This window comes from Blennius ocellaris, assembly GCF_963422515.1.
Source record: "Blennius ocellaris genome assembly, chromosome: 9".
Lineage (NCBI taxonomy): Eukaryota > Metazoa > Chordata > Actinopteri > Blenniiformes > Blenniidae > Blennius > Blennius ocellaris.
The window spans coordinates 13,405,683-13,425,627 of record NC_137658.1 but is presented as its reverse complement, the minus strand read 5'-3'; the positions used below and the strand labels follow the sequence as shown (position 1 = coordinate 13,425,627).

Genomic DNA, 19,945 nt, shown 5'->3' with positions numbered 1-19,945 from the left:
GAGGTAAGTTTTTACAATGTTGTTTTGCTATTCTCTGGACTCAATAATTGAAGAAAAGCTTGAAGAACATATCAATTTAATTAATAACTCCACATTAGAATGTTGCTCAGCCTGTGAACAGCTGTTTTTGAGGTTTTAAAATAATAAACTATGAAGAAATAATAGAATTGAGAGCACATGGCAATTATTATGCAGCTAAAAGCATCAGAGAAAAAGATTGAAAACTCAAAAATCAAAAAACTAAATACACAGGACATTATTGGCAGTGTAATCACCCATCAACTGATCCATGCAGAGGCCAGTTTTGTTGTATTTCAACACAATTTTCCGTTGTTTACACATTGGTGTGAAGTACCACGGTATCTGTGTTTCTTGTGTGTGAATGACTGATTGACCTTGATTCATTCCATCATTTGACCATATACAACTTGAAATTGAAGTTTCTGTTTACTGGAATTGCTTGGTAGCATTTTTATTACCCCCCCCCCCCCCCCCCCCCCCCACCCTTTCCAAATGCCAACTGCTGGGTCAGGAGGGCAGTGTTCAGTAATATGAGTCATAAACCAAAGTCTGATAGGATAACGGCATAGCAACAAACTTCCTTCACATCAGTGTCTATGATATTATATTGTATGTTTTCTGGCACTGAGAAATTCCCTGTTTTCATTTCCTGTATGTATTCAGTTGGTTCAGAAAAAAATGAAGCTCATATGAGATTGTAAAGATGACCAGCATGTATTGCATATTACCAGGATGAAATAGGCATTGATGTCACCACGTTGGCCTTCACTTCCATTATTAGCATTGATATTTCAGATGTATGTATAGTTACAAATAATTAGGTCACCTAATAACATCAGCATAACACCATGATCTTGTGTGTTTGTCTTGTTATATTTTGTAATTGGCAAAGCACACATTGAGTAGCCCACAGTTGTGCAATCCTCTGAATAATGTTTGATAATTAGATGTTGAACACATTCCCTGTTCCTCTAAGTCCACAAGTTTTAAACTCTTGTTTTTATTTCTTTTTTATTTGAAGGAGAAAACAACAAAACTAATCAAACGTTGACGTCATATGAGGCAATATGAGACAAATGAATTATTGCCTTTTCGTTTTTATCCCCACCTTTGTCATTTCAATGTGGTACAAAAAATAGGATTTCTTCGAGAATGAATTTGTGTTATTGTCCCATTTAGGGAAATTGTTTTTGGATAGGTCCAAGTGAAAAAAAGAATCAACCATTTTGTATAATAGCTTATCTACATCTCCTTAAGAAGTAATGAAGAAAGCAAAACACACACATACAAGCATGTAAAAGTATGTATTTATTTATTGATTTTCCACAATATATTTGCGTGTTCAGAATGGATCACCTTTTAAATATAAAACTTTGAAATATGCCAGTTATGTACATGTGAGAGCATTCAGATGTATTTACAGGTTTAATCCCAATTTAGATATTCTCTCAATCTCATTAAAGAGGTGTGCCGCTCTGCTCGGCTTTGTTTAGGAACTAATTTCTGATTATGACAAAGCTGGTGGGTACAAGAGAGCACAATCTTTTGTGTGAAGCCTTTTAATTAGGGCAGCAGGCCAGAAAACAAAGGGAAGGTTGATGAGGGTCCTCATTAGGGGATGGATCGGGGATTCGTGAACAAGAGATCAGACTGGCGATTGGTTCGGATGAAACACGTTTGAGAAAGATCCCCTGGTCACGTTAGGCTTTGTTGCCATGACATCAGAATCACCCACTGTGGCAAAAGGACAGTTCAGATGTGTCTATGGCTCGGCGATGGACTCTGGTATGGTGGCATGACGCTGTGTGTCCATGGTGGCTGGGCCGACCGGTCAATGATTGGAATTGTTTGCTTGATGGACGTTGTTTCTCATGACCACATAAATGTGTTTGTGAGAGAAAAACATTGTTCTTCTTGACTTTCTGAAATCTTTGATCACCAAAAAAAAAAAAAAAAGCTGGGGAGGGGTTTGATTGTTGTAAAGCAGGCTGGACCTTCCTTGTTTGTTAATCATTTAAGTTTATTGCTGCGGGACAATAATCATAGGAGAAGCCGGAGGCAAAGGTCTCAGGAGGGAGAAGTGCTTTGTGAATGTCGTCTGGTAAGTCTTACCTCTCCTCTTTCTGCTTTGTAAAGCTAATTTACCTTTTGTAGCCTGGTAGTACTATCATGAAGAAGACAACTGCAGTTCTAAGGAGAAAACATCTTAAATGTAAAATCTGTTGTTATTTAAAAGATTTGTATTACTAACCTGATTTTATTCAAGTCGTAGAACTGTAAAACATCATTATGACAAATACCAATATTGGAGAATCTTGAAGATGAACTACTTTTGCTAAAAGTATTATTCAGTAAAGACATGGATTTATGAATTATATTGTTTCCTTTTTCTTAAGGTCTTAGGTCAAGTTAGAAAGAGGTAGAAGGAGAAGGAAAACATTCAAACAAGCCAACAAGTTCAGAAGGTTAGAGTAGCTATAGCTATTCAGCCCAATTACACATTTACAGTACTTGGTGTATTTGAAATATATATATATATATATATATATATATATATATATATATATATATATATATATATATATATATATATATATATATATATACCTTTGAAATCAAGGTGTAGAAAAAGGTCCATCTATTTTTGAATAATTGTCAATCAAATGCAAAAATCTGCTTACAATTTTCCTCCAATGTGTTACTAATCCCAGAAAAAAGGACACAAACCTAATATAACTGATAGATTTTAACCTAAGAGCCTACCTGCGTCACAGCTTTTAATAGTTCACCTCAAACCTTATGAGTCTTATAAAGCGGAAGTGACTTCTTTCCTGTAAATGAAAACGTCCCAATGTTCCCAACATCTGCCCGGCTGTTACTGATCAGGGTGTGGCTAAAAAGGCAATCCAATGTTAAATTTCAACTTAGAAATCAGTGTAAATGCTGGTTCTGTTTCTGCTATGATTCTGAGCATCTCTATTGTCAGACATGTCATCGATGTTCTGTAAATTTGACGGTTGACTCAGACAAACAAAATGTACTTTAGTCCTAATAAACTTGGTACCATTTCCTATGCAGACATGGACACAATCTCAACATGTGTGCTACTTTTGTGCCTCATCAGCCTAACTCATGGTGCGTATTTAGTTTATATGACAGTACTTCAATTTGTTGCGGGTATTCATCACCACTGAACATTCAAACATGGTGTTTTTTTCACAGCAAACGCAGCCCCTGAGTTCACTACAATGGTTTATAGAGTGTGTGAAGACACGCCACTTCGTAAGTATGAGTAATTTTCTCTTTCACATCTGGGATTTTGTAATAGTACCAATTCTGCCTGTACTCTGACATGTTTTATTATATTTTTCTCTGTATATAGATGAAGCAGCATTTACTATACAGGCCACTGATCCTGACGGTGATCCGCTAACCTTTAGTATTAGTGGCCCCAATCAGCATATGTTTAAAGTAGATGCCCGCACTGGAGTCGTTTCTGTAGAGAAAACACTGGATCGAGAGGTAAAGTGTGTTAAAACTTAGCGAGCAATCAACTGTGATACATTTAATTATAAAAAACCAAGCAAGTTTGTATGTTTTATCACTTTGTCTTTTCCAGTCTAGTGATGTACTGGAATTAGACGTTCGTGTCTCTGATGGTTTTAATGAGGTAAGTTGTATCAAAGTAAGCTTTGTTGCTCTATTTCACATCAGTTTATTCATTTTATTGATAGAATGCATCATGTCTTTCAGAGATCAACGCAGTTGATCATAATTTTAAATGACCACAATGACAACCGACCTATATTTGTGGAGCCATCATATGACCGACAGATTGAAGAGGTAAGTTGAATATGGATACATAAATAGACTATTATTAGAATATATCAACTTTGTTAGGATTTATCTTGTTTTAGTCCACTGTTTATAGTGTAAGGAGATTTGTTATCCCTTTCTAGTGCACTGCATGATGTCTTATGACTAGATTATAATTGTTCAACAATTCAGAATACGCATTTAAAAAAAAGATTTATAGGTTGATATAAAATATATGAACAAAGTGATATGATATTGATCCAATATGGATAATAAAAGTCTAAAACTGGTCATATCATGTCATATACAATTTCTGAGCTTAAAAATGCTTCCAATTAGAAAAAATATCCTTTCCACAATTGTCCTACAATAGTACAGAAAAAGTACACGAATAGGACTTATTAGACACACTTTATGCCCATTTAGCCTGAACTGGCTTTGATTCTGTGGCTCTATAACACTGTTAGATTAGAAAGAAAATATATAAGTTATTGAATATGGTGACTTGCCTGATGAACCGGGTTAACATGTACTTCAAGTGACTGAGAAAAGTCTTGCCTAAAAAAAACTATTGGTAAAATTCTTTTTCTGTTTTCCCTTTAATGATTTTTTGAAATCAGAATACTACTGTAGGTCAGTTGCTGTTTAAGGTGTCTGCCACTGATGCCGATACTGGAAATGCTGGTGTTGTTCATTACAGCATTGATGAAGTAAGTTTTCTTTGTTCAATCCCGTACCATTGTATTTGGATGTCCCGTAAATGGCAAAGTATCATTCACTGTTTTCTAGGTGAGTCCAAATGAGGGATTCGATCTGTTTAATATCGTACCAACAAGTGGTGAAGTCAGACTGAATGCGCCTCTTAATTACACATCTCTGAGCACTTTCTATCGGCTGAAGATCAATGCTACTGTAAGTATATGACATTAAACAAAGTACGGCTGTTTTTCAAATGCTGCTGTTTTTCAACTTTATTATATAAAACAACAACCATTTCATTTACACAACTGTCTGCTGATATTTCCTTTGATTACAAATACAATGTTGGGTTTGTAAGAAGTGTCACATGTCATTCTGTTCTTTTTTTTTGGCAAGTTACATTCCATTACTTTACTATGCAAGTACAAACCGAGGCTTTCTGTGTCTCATATCAGGATGGTGGAGGCAGTTGTTACTTTCCAGACAAAAAAGAGTTCTACTCAACCGTGGTCTTTTCCTTTATCACGGTGTTGGATGTCCCAGACCTCGACCCAACATTTGTCGGCCTTCCATACACACCCAGCATCCAGGAGAATTCAGCCCAGGTGTGTGTTGATGGACATGTGTGCTGCAAGGCTTCACTCAAAAAGAGCCCACTACATTTAATGTGTAGAACATGTGGCATTTGTGGTGATCCACAGCAAAAATCTACCAACTGTTTGAGTCATTATGAAAACCTTTTATTCTTTCACCAGAACACGTTTGTATTCAGGGTGACTGCCTTGGACCAGGACACAGGAGTCAATGACCGTATCCTCTATAGCATTGAACGTGAGTTGCGAGGACTTAAAGTTACAAAGGTTTGTAATTTCCATGAAAAAAAAAATACTCAAAAATTGTTTTGCTTTGTTGACAGATTCCACTGCAGATGGTCTGTTTGCAATCTCAGAAAGTGATGGTGTCATTTCAGTACAGACAGTATTTGACAGAGAAGTCATTGGTGATGCCGTAACACTGACAGTCAAGGTACCATTCATTCATTCATTCATTCATTCATTCATTCATTCATTCGTCTGTCTTTCATGTCATTAAGTCTTGAGTCCAATGTATCTGAAGCAGGAATCAAGGTTGACGAGCAGACACAATGAGAACAAAGACAAACAGCCACATGTAACCTTGGCTCCCTGAAAATATGTCTACAACTCCCTGTAGAATCAGAACAAAAAAATGAATGATATGTTTAAAACAATCAACCTAGACATATAATGACAGAACTAATATCTAGAATATATCATTTACAAAAATTAGAAAACTTCCTGTGGTTAACTATGCAAAGGTAAGCACACACTGTTACTTCACACAGTGCTTTTAGATGAACTTGAGGCTGTTTACAAATCCTCTTTCTGCTGTTATATTCAAAATATGTTCACAGCCCCTGTTTTTCTTCCAAACTTTTGTTTCTCGTAGTTCTTGTTGGAAATGTACTGCCAAGATTACATTTCAAATGACTATTTTTCATAAAAGTAAAATGCTTCACTCTTTTGAATATGTCACATATAACTTGTTATTTGCAGACATTTTCTCAAATCTGAACAAATCTGAGACATTTTCACTTTCTACTTTATTCTGCAGGCTACTGAATCAAAACCAAACATCCATGGGATCAAAGCCAGCATCACAACTAGTGTAACAATAAACATCATTGATGTGAATGATGAAAGGCCAAAGTTTTATAAGTGTGGAGGTGAGAACTGTGTGGAAGCAAGTGAATTCACAGGAGAGGTGCTTGAACACCGGTTGGGGACTGTTCCCATCAACATGACAGTCAAGGATCTGGATAAGGTGGGGGAAATGGGACAATTGTCATTTTATTTCTTTATGATGCATGTGCAATAAGTGACAAGCTCTGAGGATCATTAGCAATCAAGCTTCAATCTTTTTTTTGTGTGTGTGGGGTGGTGGTGTTATAGACAGTCTACACTGAACTCATTCTGGAGGGAGAACACAAGGCCTTGTTCTCTGTGGAACCTCAGCTGAGCCAGTTGTCACAGAACTACGTTCAGCTCATCATCAGGGACTCCATAAACCTGGATTATGAAAAACTACAAACAATTGTTTTGAAGGTACAGAAGTTGAAACAAACTTTGATAACAAATCTATGATAGTCGATACATCATTCATCTTATTCTCATATTTATGTCTCTTGAGCTCTTTACCTGTATAATGTGTTCTGTGTATTTTTGTAATTGTGCAGGTGATTGCTATAGATAAAGAAAATACCGCCTTCCGCTCTACTGCTACAGTGACTGTAAGCATACTGGATGACAATGACAATAGTCCCAAATTTCAAGAGGAAACATATAAGTTCAATGTGACTGAGCACTCTGAAGTTGGTACAGAAGTGGCCATTCTTACTGTAAGCCATCAATAAATTGAACTCTAACTCAAACAGTGGAATTGATCAAAGTCTTTAAAAGAAGTCAAAAAAGAGCATATTTGTATTTTTATCTACAGGCAACTGACCCTGACACAATGGATAAAGGGAAGATCATCTACAAACTGCTTCCAAGCAGCATGTATGTGCAACCAAATTGCAGCAATGTTGCACATCGTATAAAGTCACCGTCTTCTTCTTGTTCTCATTGGACAAAAACACATATGAACAGTGTCTCTCTCTGTTTCAGACTCACGATTTTTGATGTCGATCCACAAACGGGCAGAATTTATGTGAAAAGTGAGACCCTTTTGGATCGAGAGAGCAAATCTGTGCACTTAATGACTCTACAGGCTGTAGACACAGCCGGACAGATCGGCACCACGGTTCTGGAGATCACTCTGATTGACATCAATGACCAGTCTCCAGTCATGAACAGAGACTCTTACGGGGAGTTTGTGAAAGAGGGGGAGCAATTTTATGTTAAGATCGAGGTAAGACATTTTATCTGGAGGTGTTGGTGTGAAATTTCACAAGGTTTCTGTTCTGACTCAATTGGTAATGAACGCATAAACCTTTTCAATTCAACAAAAAAGTGAACTTCAAGGAGAACCAACTCTGACAGCTGAAATGAAAAGACCAGAGAATACAAAAAAAAAGAGTACATAGAGGATACAGTACAGACAGAAACACTCAGAGTTAATGACAGGCAATGATGACTGAAGTATAGAGAACAAAGAGAGAGGAAGAGTCTTTGTGCAACACTTCATCTCCCAGAAGTCTAAACTTGAAGAAGCTGACAGAAAATGGTCCAGGGCCATTCTAGTCAGCCGTAACTATAAGCTTTATTAGTGGAAAGTTTTTAAACTTTAAAAATGCTGGTCTAAAAAGGAGATGCTGTGTTTGCCTCCAATACTAATTTTGGTTAATTTTTCTTATCAAATAAAAAAAAAGAAAAAGAAAGAAATTTGGTTTGGGTTCTTTGTATGTGAAGAGCATGACTTTAAATTCTGTCTTGGATTATACTCAAAGCTAATAAAAAAAAAAAAAAAAGAAAAAAAAGAAAATGGGAGAAGACTTGCAGCGCTAAATGTTATGATGTGTCTTCTTTGGACAGGCGACAGATTCAGATGAGCCGAACACAGAAAACAGCCGAATAGTGTATGCCATTGTACCAAGCAGATACAGTGATCAATTTGTTATCAACCCCGACACTGGAGAGTTAACAACCAGGACTGTACTCGATCGTGAAGCCCTGGATCCAGAGCTAAATGGAAGGATTGAGCTCAATGTGACAGCGACTGACAATGGTATCCCCAAACGATCCGACTCTGTCATAGTTACTATCAACGTGGAGGTAGGTTTCACACCATCTCTGTGCCATGTTGCAACTGACGTTGCCACAACACATGAAAAAAAAAAAAATTATGACATTGTTTTTTGCTGTGCACCACAGGATGTCAACGACAACACGCCAGCATTCTCAGCCCCGTCTTACAAATTCTCTGTTAAAGAAGGAGAGAAGGGCAAGTACTTCACCCGTTAAAGCTTTTAGCTGATTTAAGCAGAAATATAATTTGCTGTTTTCATTCATTCAGGAGCATTTGTGGGTGATGTATTCGCCCAGGACTTGGACCAAACCACAAACTTCAACCGCGTGTCATTTAGAATCATTGATGGAAGCTTTGCAAGCTTCATCATTCGAACCTCTGCACAGGATGGAGGCTACAATGGACAAATCATGGTAGATCCCGACGTTGAGCTGGACTATGAGAGCGAACTGAAACGATTCACACTGCGGATTGAGGCGACAGATTTGGAACAGAAGAAAGCAGAAGCAACAGTCGAGGTGGATGTGGTGGATGTGAACGACGAGAGGCCTGAGTTTCAGCCATCAGTGGCTTTATTTGTGAAGGAGAACACCACCATTACCGACGCTGTTGGCAAATTCACGGCACACGACAAAGATGGGAACCATTCGCTGGTCTTTGAGTTGGAATCGGTCCAATGCAGATGCAACAACTCCATGACAACCTGCAGTTGGTTTACCCTCGATCCAACAGGGGAGATCAGAGTCCACCCAGAGCACATTATTGATTATGAACAGTGTGATCAGGCGGTGATGACTGCTCAGGTGGTGGATGTGTACACAGAGAAGGGAGAGAACAACAGTGCCACACCAGGTCAGTACACAGAAAAGCACATAGAACATTGAGTTAATTTGTGAAGAAAAGAAAAAAACCCCACTAATACTTACCTCAACCACAAGTTTGTTCACTGTGTCTGTCTTTTAATCATTTTACAGGAAAAATATTCATCAACATCGAAGATATCAATGACAATGCTCCAGAATTCAGATATTCAGATTCTGTATTTGGTGAGTCTACATACTCATTAGACTAATATTTATAATAAAACCAATAAAACTGAAGTTTTCTATAAGTGACAGATACAGTATACACATCTGGGGCATGTTTTGTCACATGTGTGACACTGTGTGGGTCTAATGTCAAGCTTCTATCTTTGCGCTGTAGTTGTGGTGTCTGAAACTGCCAGTCAAGGGACGTCAGTCGCAAAAGTCACCGTGAGTATGAGTGAAAAACAAATGTTGATTGTTTCAGCTCATCACTTCTGTCTGTGATGTTTAGATCGTCTCACTTTCAGGCAGTGGATCTTGACTCAGGAGTTAACAAAGAGATTGAGTTCAAAGTGACAGCCGTTCAACTTCAAGACCTAAACGATAAGGTGACAAGCGTGAGGTTGCTGTTTGAGGCCATAACCACGCAGCAACGAGACACTTATGTCGGGATTATTCAGTGAGTGCCTTTTGTTAGTTTCATCTTGTTTTATTTGAGCACATTCTAAGATCTTTGTTTGAAGTGATGCGGGGGATTACATACAGGCACTCGCTTGTCATCCTAATCTAAAATCTTTTGATTTTGCCACAGGACTACTGAAGGGCTTGATATGTCGCTACAAGGGAAGTATTTAGTAACTGTAACCGCAACTGATACCGGAGGCCTTTTCTCCACCAACACACTGGAAGTGAGTGTCTAAAATCTCTGCTTTTGTATTGATGATCAATTGAACCCGTTTGTGTCAGAAATATATTAACACAGCTTCAGCCCTTGTTTCAGCTTGTCTTGTTTTTATGTTGCAGATTTTCATGGTTGATGCATCCTATAAGGTTGAACTTGAATTTGCACTCTCTCAAGCGGAAGTTGAACAAAACCTGGATGAGATTCGAAGGTGCTTTTCTCCTTGCTGTGATGTTTTACTCAGATAATTGAGGATCGTAAGATTTCACTTGTCTGTTTCTTTAGAAAATAGCTAAAAATGTATATGATGTCATTTTTTTCCAGGACTCTCACAGCTGCCACCAAGGCTGCTGTTCAAATTGTTGCACAGAGGCCCAGCACCGATGAAGCAACCAGGTAAGTATCTTTTCACATCACATACTCAATGTAATTCATTCCATAGCTAAAAACCACATTACTCAGTCTGTGAATACAAATTGAAACCCCAAGCAGGGACCTGGAGAGGCAGATATGATTTTGGATTGCTCTTTTAAAACACATTTTAAGCTGCTTGTCATAGCTTTTCTATCAATTACATTCATTGTCGACATTTTCAAGAAGTATTTTTGCATCTTTACACCCCCAAAAACATTGATTTGGCACATCTAGGTTTCCATGTAATCATTGTACTGGTTTGGCCTGATTGAAATAAAATAGTACCCTACTGTGGCCGCCTGCTGTTTATTTCTGTTCAAGTACTAATTTGCTCACTAGATGGCGCCAGTGCTCATGTAAACAAAATTAAGTCGAAGAAGATAAACTATGTGATCCTCAGCAGCATAAGACTAACTTGGTTTTGGATTCAAAACACCTGTAATTTTTTAATCAGGTGGATTATTGTTGGGTGCAAGCATTTAAATGTCATGTTCCTCTCTCAGGGCTGCAGAGTCCACACTCATTGAGGCTTATTTTGTATTCTTCAACGGGACGGCCCTCACCTCTGATGAAGTGACAGTGATGCTCTCCAGTCCTGACTATTATCCTCGTCTGGTACAGCTCGGCCTCAAATACATCGTGAGTAGTAATGATTTCAGTTTTAATTTGTGAAAGTGTCACATACTGTCAAGTTCAGTTTATTTCAATTCTATTCATAGCGACACTAATCAAATCAGAGTCTTGTCACTGCACCACTGTATGACTCACTGTTCAGAAAGAAAAATGTCAGAAATCAACAAATTAATTGTATTTAGATGTTGACACTTTTAGTACCTGCTGTCAGCAATGTCATGCTGAGGGTATAATTCTTACTCCTGCTTCAGGGACAGTCTTCTGTGGTGGAACCTGAGGCGAGCCCTGTGCAGTACATCCTGCTGGGGATGGTTGGGGGCCTCGTCATTGTTCTGATTGTCCTCACCACATCATTGCTGTGCACTCGCAGGAAGTAAGAACATACATCCACATGACCTATTATCGTCATAGTAACTTTGTTCAGATCATGTGTTAAATGTGCTACATTTACGCACTAAGCACCTCATTCTGCATTACAGCTACAAGAGGAAGCTGAAGGCTGCAAATGCCATGAAGTCTGCATCCATGGTGATTTCTGACAACCAGAAAGGTGGTGCTGTGGTACCTGGGACCAACATGTACACCAAGGAGGGGTAAGAAGGCAGCACTCACAGCAAAGCTGATTAATGGATGGCCACATCTTAAAGTCATACCTCACAACGATGTTTGTGTATCATTTATCTATTACAGCGCTAACCCTGTTCTCAACCTCAACATCGAATCTTCCATTGCCCTCGACTTGGATGATGAGAGTTTAGACGTGGACAAAGTCAGGTAAAGGAACCACTTTGTGATGTGATCGATGGTACACAGTTCATGTGTGACAACATAATAAACTGGGGTGTCATGTTGTGCCATCATTTACTACATTTCTGAAACAGATACATTTGATCTCATTTTCTTTTCCTTTCTCCATCCAAGCCTGGACTCCCTGGACTACAACAATGACATGACCCTTCCTGAAAAGGGCACAAAAATCAACATGGTAAGACCACTTTTTGAAAACTGTCTTCACTTGTACTTCTGAACATTCAAATAAAGTCATTTTAAAACTTGCTTCCATTACTTCCATCAGTTGATGATCGAAGAAGCGGAAGATGAAGATCGAATTGGCCCTCCAGAGTACATTGAACCACTAGGAGCAGCACTGGCACATCGGGGTCAGAAGAAAACCTCTGACAGATCTCTCCAGGGTGTCACCAACCCGGCATTTAACACAACAGACCTGTGATGTAAATGGTGATGAGAGATAAACATGCCAAATCAAACCTATTAACACTGTTGAATACAAAAAAAGAATCCCCTATAGTCTTTTGTTATGACCAATAGTCCTGATCATAGAGAGCACTCGATTCACATTTCTTGAAGTGGTGAATTACGTCATCAAAACATTTATTGCAAGAAAGACAAAAGAAAATAACAGAGAGAAAACCAAATATTGGAGGTGGTACTCCGTGAATAAAGCATACTGATATTACACATTTTAATAGATCCAGACTAATTGTTTTTGTCCAACAGTCAAAAGAAATGTTGAATGGATATCTAAACAATCAGTTAAAAAAAAAAAAAAAAACAGTTTTCATTCAGTCCCTTCTGTTTTAGCTGTTCGCCCTCTGAGCGAAAGCTCATAGCAAGCTCACAGGTATGTGAATAGAAGCACAACTCTCATTAAAACTCTTAGCAACAATTCATTTTTGCAAAATGTCAAACACTCTTATTTATAATGTCATAATCCACAGTGTAAAATGCAAAAGTAGCTGAAACACAAACAATTGTTTGTGGTACAGGACTCACTTTAATTTTAGTATTGTATTGAGCAACACTTGCTTCGTTCTCCATGAAATCAATTGTATTAAATGTTACATGAACAGATATTGATTAATTCATTGCTGCAGTGAATGAAAATGTAAAAAAGATAAAAAAAAAAAAAAAGAATAAATGAGAATAATGCATAATGTCAAGTGTGATAGTGAATTATCTATTTATGACTGCATGCCTGCCAAATGTGTGTGCTGGTTTCATTTGTCAATGGTTACTTGGAATAAACCATCATGCAGTGGGACTTTGAATCTTTGTAAAAGCCAGAGATCTGTTCACTGACAACAGCATGAATGTATCACAAGTGCAATCTGTGAATAAATCTAATTTCTTCTAATGCTAATTTCATCTCATGTTATCACCTCATATGTGGAAGTCAATGCATGAACACCAACATCATTGACAATTTAATAACACGTCTGATAAAATTGCCATCACATTATTTACAATTGTGCCAAATATCATGGCATAAAAATACAATAAGTAGTAATGGCTAAAAATACCCTGATATCAGGAGTGGATACTTTTTCTGAAAAGATGATTGTGTGCATCATCAGTAATTTATTAATTTTTTTTTTACTCTTCACAATACAAACAAGTCAAAACACTTTGCTGAATCTAAAAGCAGAATATAAGACATAAAAGCCTGCATCGATGGCTGGGACTCCTCTCAAAACCTGATCAAAGCAACATTTAGATCATTTCAAATGTTTATACATTCCACTCACTGAGGCAAAAATCACCACTACGTAGTTTCAACAGGCCACAAAGGGTCGTAGATCAACAATCTCAACTATCATCTGTCTGTTGCAGAGCTTGTCAGCAACCTGGAGAGAGAAAACTGGTTGCCATGGCTTCCTATTGTCTGAGGTGTACAAAAAAGGAAAGGAAAAAAAACCCCACATCAATAGCAAAATGACTCAGTGGTCGACTGTGAATGGTCTGCATGAAAAACATTCAATAAGAAAGATCACATTCATCCATCACTCTCATTTTTCAAACAGCGAGTCAATTAGTACGTTAGAGAGACGTCACAGCAAATCAGAAGAACAGATAAAGTTAGGAGCAGAAAGAAAAAAAAAACCAAACAGCAAATCTAGTAAGAATTATATGGCTGTTTTTTTCAGTGATTTAATACTTTGAGTATTAAATACTTTTGTGCTTGCTTGTCTTGTGTGAGGAGGAGCTTCATTGCTCACACTGCCGGGACAATTTCATGCTTGAAGGAAGGAGTGAGCGTTATCACATCCGTCGAGCATGCCGGGTGATAATCCAGCACAGATTTCATTTACTTCCATCCAGAAAGCTTGTCTCTGGTCACTCAGTGGTATGAGCTCTGGAGCAACAGTTTGGCTGCTGCATGTTCTCCATCAGCTGGCGGAAGGGGTTTCTTCTGCGCCGGGCCACCTTCCCTTCCTTCTCTCCCCTCTTCCCCGCCCTGCCCTTACCTGAGCCGGACCCCCTCTGGATCGGCTCAGCAGTGAGGGGTGTGGCAGAGGGGTTCAGCGGAGGAGGGGGTGGCAGCGTGGCCTGCATCTTTTGCTTCTTCACCTGCTTCTCGAGGTGTTTCTGAATGGCCGAGCCCAGCACGGCGACCTCCACCACAGCCCCGTACACCTCCCACGTCATCCCTTTCTCATCCCAGCTCACCTCCTGCACTGGCTCTTCGCACTTCTCCTCGTCATTCTCCTGGCAGCTTGTTGTCTCATTTTCTGCCTCCTGCTCAGCTGCCTCCACCTTTTTTTCATCAGTTATTTTCTCCTTTTCTTCAACGACTTCATCTTTCTTCTCAGTGTCCTGCTCCTCTGCATCCTCTTCTTCCTCCACTATTTTCTCCTCTATGCTTTTCTCTTTCCTGACTTCAGGAAAAGTCATGGTGGTGGGAGTTCTCGGGGTCATGGGTGCTGTTGCAACAGAACGAAACTCCACTTGCTGACCCGCCTGCATCTCAGCATCTTCCGTCTCTGTACTCACCGACGTGCATTTTCCAAGAGAGCTGGGGAAGCGAAAGGCCTGGTCTCCTTCAGGGGGGGTCATTGGGCTGGTAGCTGCAGATTGACACTGCACCACCTCCAGGCTCACCTGTGTGCGGATGTTGTGACAGCCGAATGGCGCTGGTGATTCAGGAATGTGGGGTTTTGTTATAGAGATATCGCTCAACTCTTCACATTTGTTTTCTTTCATCTCTGAATTGTCAACCGCCTTGTTTGCTTTTGATTGTTGATCTGCAGGATCAGAGGAATCATCAGTTTTGGTGTGCTGATTGTTTGCGTTTGAGATGTCTTCTACGCCATCATGTGTTTCTGTAGAGATTGTTTCCTTTCCATCCTGCTTCTTTACATTGCTGCTGTTTTCTCCTTCTTCTTCATTCTCATCTATTTTTGCCATGTCTGGTTCACTGAAGTACAAAGGGGATTCTTCTTTATCCTCCTCTTCCTCCTCACTGTTGACATAGTGTGTGACTAAGATGGTTATGTCTTGATCCAAACTTCCCATCCGTGGCTGCTTACACTGCTGATTACTATCCCCCACAGTTGCCTGTGAATCTATTAATCCAGAAGCCGTATTGTTGGTTGTGGTGTCTGGAGATACATTCGAGTTGCAGACTTCACTAAGTTCCTTTGATGTGCAAAATTTTACAGCTCCAGTTATTTCTGACTCATCTTCTTCTGGACTTTTTGACGGGGCAAAGCTCCCTTGTTGGACACCGTCCTGCTTTTCCTCACTTTTTCTTGCTTTCTCGTCCTTTGGCGCTGTCTCTCTCCCGATAAGCTCGGGGAAAGCTGTGGTAGCTGGAGTCTTCGGGGTCATGGGGATGGGAGACGTGGCAACAGAGCAGAACTCTACTTTCTGGCCCACCTGCAGCTCAGCATCCTTCGTGACAGCATCTACTGTGCCAAATTTCCCAAAGGAACTTGGGAAGAAGAAGGAATGTCCCCCCTCTGGAGGAGTCATGGGGCTGGTGGCCACAGAGCAGCACTGGACCACCTCCAGGCTCACTTGTGTGCGCATGTGTTGCTGCCCAAAGGGAGCAGGCGAGCGTAGGTCGGAAGGGTCCGGAGTGGATGGCACAGGCACCAAGATATTATCAAGATCGGCATTATTTTCTCCGGTGGAACTTATGTTTTCATCCTTCTTGAGGTCAGCACCTTCACCTCCATCACTCGAAAATTCAATAGCAACTGTTGTATCATTATGCAAAGCTGTTATTGTTTCATCACCTTCATCCGTCAGAATGCAGTCTTTGTCGTGTTTATTGTCTGAATGGTCAGCATTTTCACTGCCCCCTCCTGAGAGCACTTGATCTTTGGATGTTGGGTTTTTGTCTGTCTCCTCGGCGGCGCTGGCATTCATGTGTACTTCTGGCAGAAATTCCCCTTCAGTTGTTGTTTCATGACCCGTGTGTAGTTGGTGTCCTTCAGGTGCATCGGCGATGTCTGAAACTCCTGTGGACACTCCGTCATCTGTCTTCTCACCAGGCTGGTGATCCTCTCTGAGACCTCTCATCTCATCCTTTAGACTTCCCATTCTGTCTCTCATTAAAGTGCAAAGAATTACCTGCAGGGTATAACACAGCAGAGACACATTGTTTGTGCAATTTGAAATCAGAAACAAGCCAGACCAGGAGTGGATAACAAAACCACATTTTGTTGTTGTGATAAAAATACTCCATCATGCGAAATCAATGCCAAGTTGCACTCACATGTAAAAAAATTACATCACTGCTACTACTTGATGAAAATGGTTTGCTTGTCATATTTTAGTGTCTGGATACTGTAACCGGACATAAATGCTTTTACTGAGCACTGAATCACATTTATTAAAAAATGATAGTTCAAGTAGACTTTTTATAAACACATTTTTACAGATCCTGTGTCAAATCCTTCTGCTCTAAAAATACATCAGCTTCACATATGCTTGCTTTCTCGTTTTGTCCTGCTTTACATAACACTTAAGAGCACGCCTCTGTCTCCAGAGTCACATTTTAACATTACACGCAAATATGATAACTATAAATCCCAAAGAAAGAAGGAAAGAGAAAAAAGATACGAAAAGAAAATATCACAAGCCAGTGACATACCTCAGCAGTCCAAGTCAGAGTGAAGCTTCCCCACAACTCCCCCTTAGATTTAGGTCAAACATCACACATCTCACCAATGATCGAAAGCAACATTTTCCCAAACATCTCTCCTCTTGATTTATAGTGATAGCAGAGGCTACAGGTTTGCCTCTAGAAGAATCTATCTTAGTCAGTCCTCGCTCCTTAGGCTGTGGCTGTGGCAGTGTCTATTGAAAAGCCTCACATTTCCAGTTTCCCTGGAAACCACAGTCGGGTTCTGGCAGTGAGTGGTAATGTAACGACAAAATCTCTGTTCTCCTCTCTAATCATCAGCAAATCATAGCAATTAGCAGCAGGTTCTCATAGCTGCACAAATGACTGCTGTGTGCACAAAAATACATAAGTGAGCTGGCTTTGTTGGGGAATAAATGATAAAAGTGGTAAGAGCTTCCGCGTCACCACAAGTGATAAGTGTGAGGGTGGCAGGAGGGAGGGTGAAGTATGCAGAAAGGAATTTCTCTAATTGATAAATGATCACTGTTTTGTAGCAAGAAAGTGATATGTGGATCAGTGAAACCCATATTTGCTTGACCATTGTCAACATCTCAAAAATCCCCAAAGGCAAATTTTATATTCACCACTATTATCATTGCAGGACAAAACATCACATTCATCACTATGCAGGCTGATGGAAACTTCATCCTTATGGATTTACAACCTTATAAATCCATTTTCTATGTATGTTTTTTTGTGGTACAGTTGCTTTCTATTTTCATTATCAAATAGTAATGTTGGAGGAGAGTCAGAGGGGAACTATTCCTCTCCTATGTCTACCATTATCAAAGCCTGTGGTTAAGAATAATAGAAATGATTGAGAAAAAAAAGAAGTACACCCACCCACATCTCTGTTTTGTAAAACAGATAAATATGTGCAGATCATTAGTGGACCCCCCCCCCACTCCCGCACTCCAAAAGGAAAGCCAACTCCGTGCTTTTGGAAGAAATCTGAGAAATATTTGTAACAGTGAGTGTTCTGCTGAAATTGTACATGAAAGGCAACAGAGGGTTTCAGCCGAAGGAGCCTGGAGGAAGCAGAGCTGTGCCTCCCACACAAACAAACACTTGTAAAACACCAAGTCTTTCATGCCCCGTTCCTCCCTCCAACCGCCTCGCTCTGCTACACACATTTCTCCGGAGCCTCTGTAATGCCACTTGCCTCAAGTAATTGTGTGGGACCAAGCCTGTTTACATTTCTTTGGTTTATGAATATCTTCTACTGTAGCGGTGAGATGTGGCTCTCACCAGAACACAGTGTTCTGGCAGAAGTATTCTCACCATTAACTCGAAGGCCTCCACCAATCGCAGGCCGCTGCAGACTTCTGTTGCCCAGCAACAACGTAGTGTGTGATGGAGGGAGGTGAGTGTGTGCATGCGCCACTGTGGACCGAGGTAGACAGCACTGATCACACTCTCATCAGGAGCCATCAGCTTGCCAAAGGCCATCTTCTCAGCAATGTGTTGGTAATAACCACCATGGTGATTCATTGATGAGTGCTCTCCACAGTTGAAAAACAGGATGCATCTCACACACACACACAGTGTTTCCAGTGCTACAGACAGTGTTGTCTCTGCTGCGTGTGGCAAGATATCACATTTTATGAACCTGACAAAGTTTGTATCTGTTTATTTCCCAAATAATCACATGTTAAAAATCTACAATAAGGCTGGAAACACAAACGGAAAATTGGAGAGAAAAAAAGGACAATTTATAAAGAAGGAATGTTAGCTCAATAGAGATATATACAGTATATTTACTATATAATTTTTAAAAATTTCTTATGCAAGCCACTTTCTATTTAAACATTATTTCTCGCCTTTAAATCTATGGGTGATCAGACAAGTTGGCTCAACTAAATTCATTCATTCTTTGCAGATCATTTGGTCTCCATTTTCTGTCCAAACTCCTTGATGGCATCCGAAGCTTTGTCCGCAGCTTTTCCTATGGCTGCCTGTGTCTGCCTGCTGGCCTCTTGAGCAGCTTCAAGTCAGAAACCAAGAAGATGAGAAAGAAAATTTGGGGAGTTAAACAATTTGAAACTTTTAGAGAAAATAATGAAAAAAAAACCCCAGTATTAAATTGTTTCAGTCGGGGGAATATTATAGGCAGAACATTCAAGCTGTAAGCTAATATTCAGTTTCTTCAAAGAACAAAAAAAAAAGCAGTCACTATATTGAAACTTCTGATTGTGCCATATGTGCAGTTCAGCAATACAAGAGAACAATCAAACAATTATTCCAACATCCACAAGAATTATTATTATTCTTTTTTTTTTTAACATATTTATATGTTAAAAAAAAAGAAATCATCCAAATTTCAATCAAGCTGCAGCTTTCAATTTTAAAATGTTAATTTTAATCGCAAATTGAAAATTTTCTTAAGAAGTAAGACGCTGACAGCTGACGCAGACACTTTTGTTTGCTTCACATAATGCTGCAGGATGACAAGAGGCTGTGCACTTTACCTGTGTTGGCTGTTTCTTTGGAGGAGTCTGCCACCTGCTGCACAGCTCCTTGAGCTGCCTGCACTGGAAACACATTACAGGGTCTCACAAAGACTGACCCCTGAGATAGAAAAACTGTTGTAACCTGGATTTTTTTCTGCATTTAATGTTGTTTTAATATTAAAAAATGCTTTTAATTATTCCATCTAATAGAAAAAGTATTACATATTTTGCAAATCAAGTGTCGGGAGTGTCAATCCCTTCCATAAAGAGATCACCAGATAATTGACTGGCACTTTACAGTCGCAACTCCTTGTCCCATACCTGCACTGTCTGTCACTCCCTTTGCAGTTGAGTGGCTGGAACCCTTCAGGCTCTCAAAGGACTTCTTGAACGAGGCCATGGCTCCTGTGTTTGTCCCCTCAGCGTCCACACATTCGTCTGACCCGAGAGCGGCTAGTGCGGCTGTTTAATACCCGCTGTTCGAGCCCGACATCACCGAGCCTGCACT

General features: G+C 39.7%; 3 protein-coding genes across 3 annotated transcripts; 1 reads left to right on the top strand and 2 right to left on the bottom strand.

Moving 5' to 3' along the window:
- Positions 1-1,736: 1,736 nt before the first annotated feature.
- Positions 1,737-12,286, top strand: cdhr2 (cadherin related family member 2; the record flags this gene model as incomplete). Its single annotated transcript, XM_080501754.1, has 28 exons — positions 1,737-1,806; positions 3,404-3,543; positions 3,641-3,691; positions 3,775-3,864; positions 4,627-4,749; positions 4,992-5,141; positions 5,292-5,367; positions 5,453-5,562; positions 6,169-6,378; positions 6,507-6,659; positions 6,791-6,952; positions 7,051-7,112; positions 7,221-7,464; positions 8,088-8,327; positions 8,427-8,496; positions 8,569-9,153; positions 9,276-9,347; positions 9,505-9,554; positions 9,635-9,786; positions 9,919-10,015; positions 10,131-10,219; positions 10,333-10,404; positions 10,926-11,061; positions 11,307-11,428; positions 11,535-11,648; positions 11,746-11,829; positions 11,977-12,040; positions 12,131-12,286. 28 exons carry the CDS (start codon positions 1,737-1,739, stop codon positions 12,284-12,286), a joined length of 3,744 nt encoding a protein of 1,247 aa, XP_080357880.1.
- Positions 12,287-14,190: 1,904 nt separating this feature from the next.
- Positions 14,191-16,401, bottom strand: gprin1 (G protein regulated inducer of neurite outgrowth 1; the record flags this gene model as incomplete). The annotated part of the gene is made up of 1 exon (XM_080501753.1): positions 14,191-16,401. The coding sequence occupies one exon, from the start codon at positions 16,399-16,401 to the stop codon at positions 14,191-14,193; it is 2,211 nt and encodes a 736-aa protein (XP_080357879.1).
- A 2,466-nt stretch (positions 16,402-18,867) lies between these two features.
- On the bottom strand, positions 18,868-19,837 carry adirf (adipogenesis regulatory factor; the record flags this gene model as incomplete). Its single annotated transcript, XM_080501752.1, has 3 exons — positions 18,868-18,971; positions 19,456-19,518; positions 19,759-19,837. 3 exons carry the CDS (start codon positions 19,835-19,837, stop codon positions 18,868-18,870), a joined length of 246 nt encoding a protein of 81 aa, XP_080357878.1.
- Between the last annotated feature and the right edge of the window lie 108 nt (positions 19,838-19,945).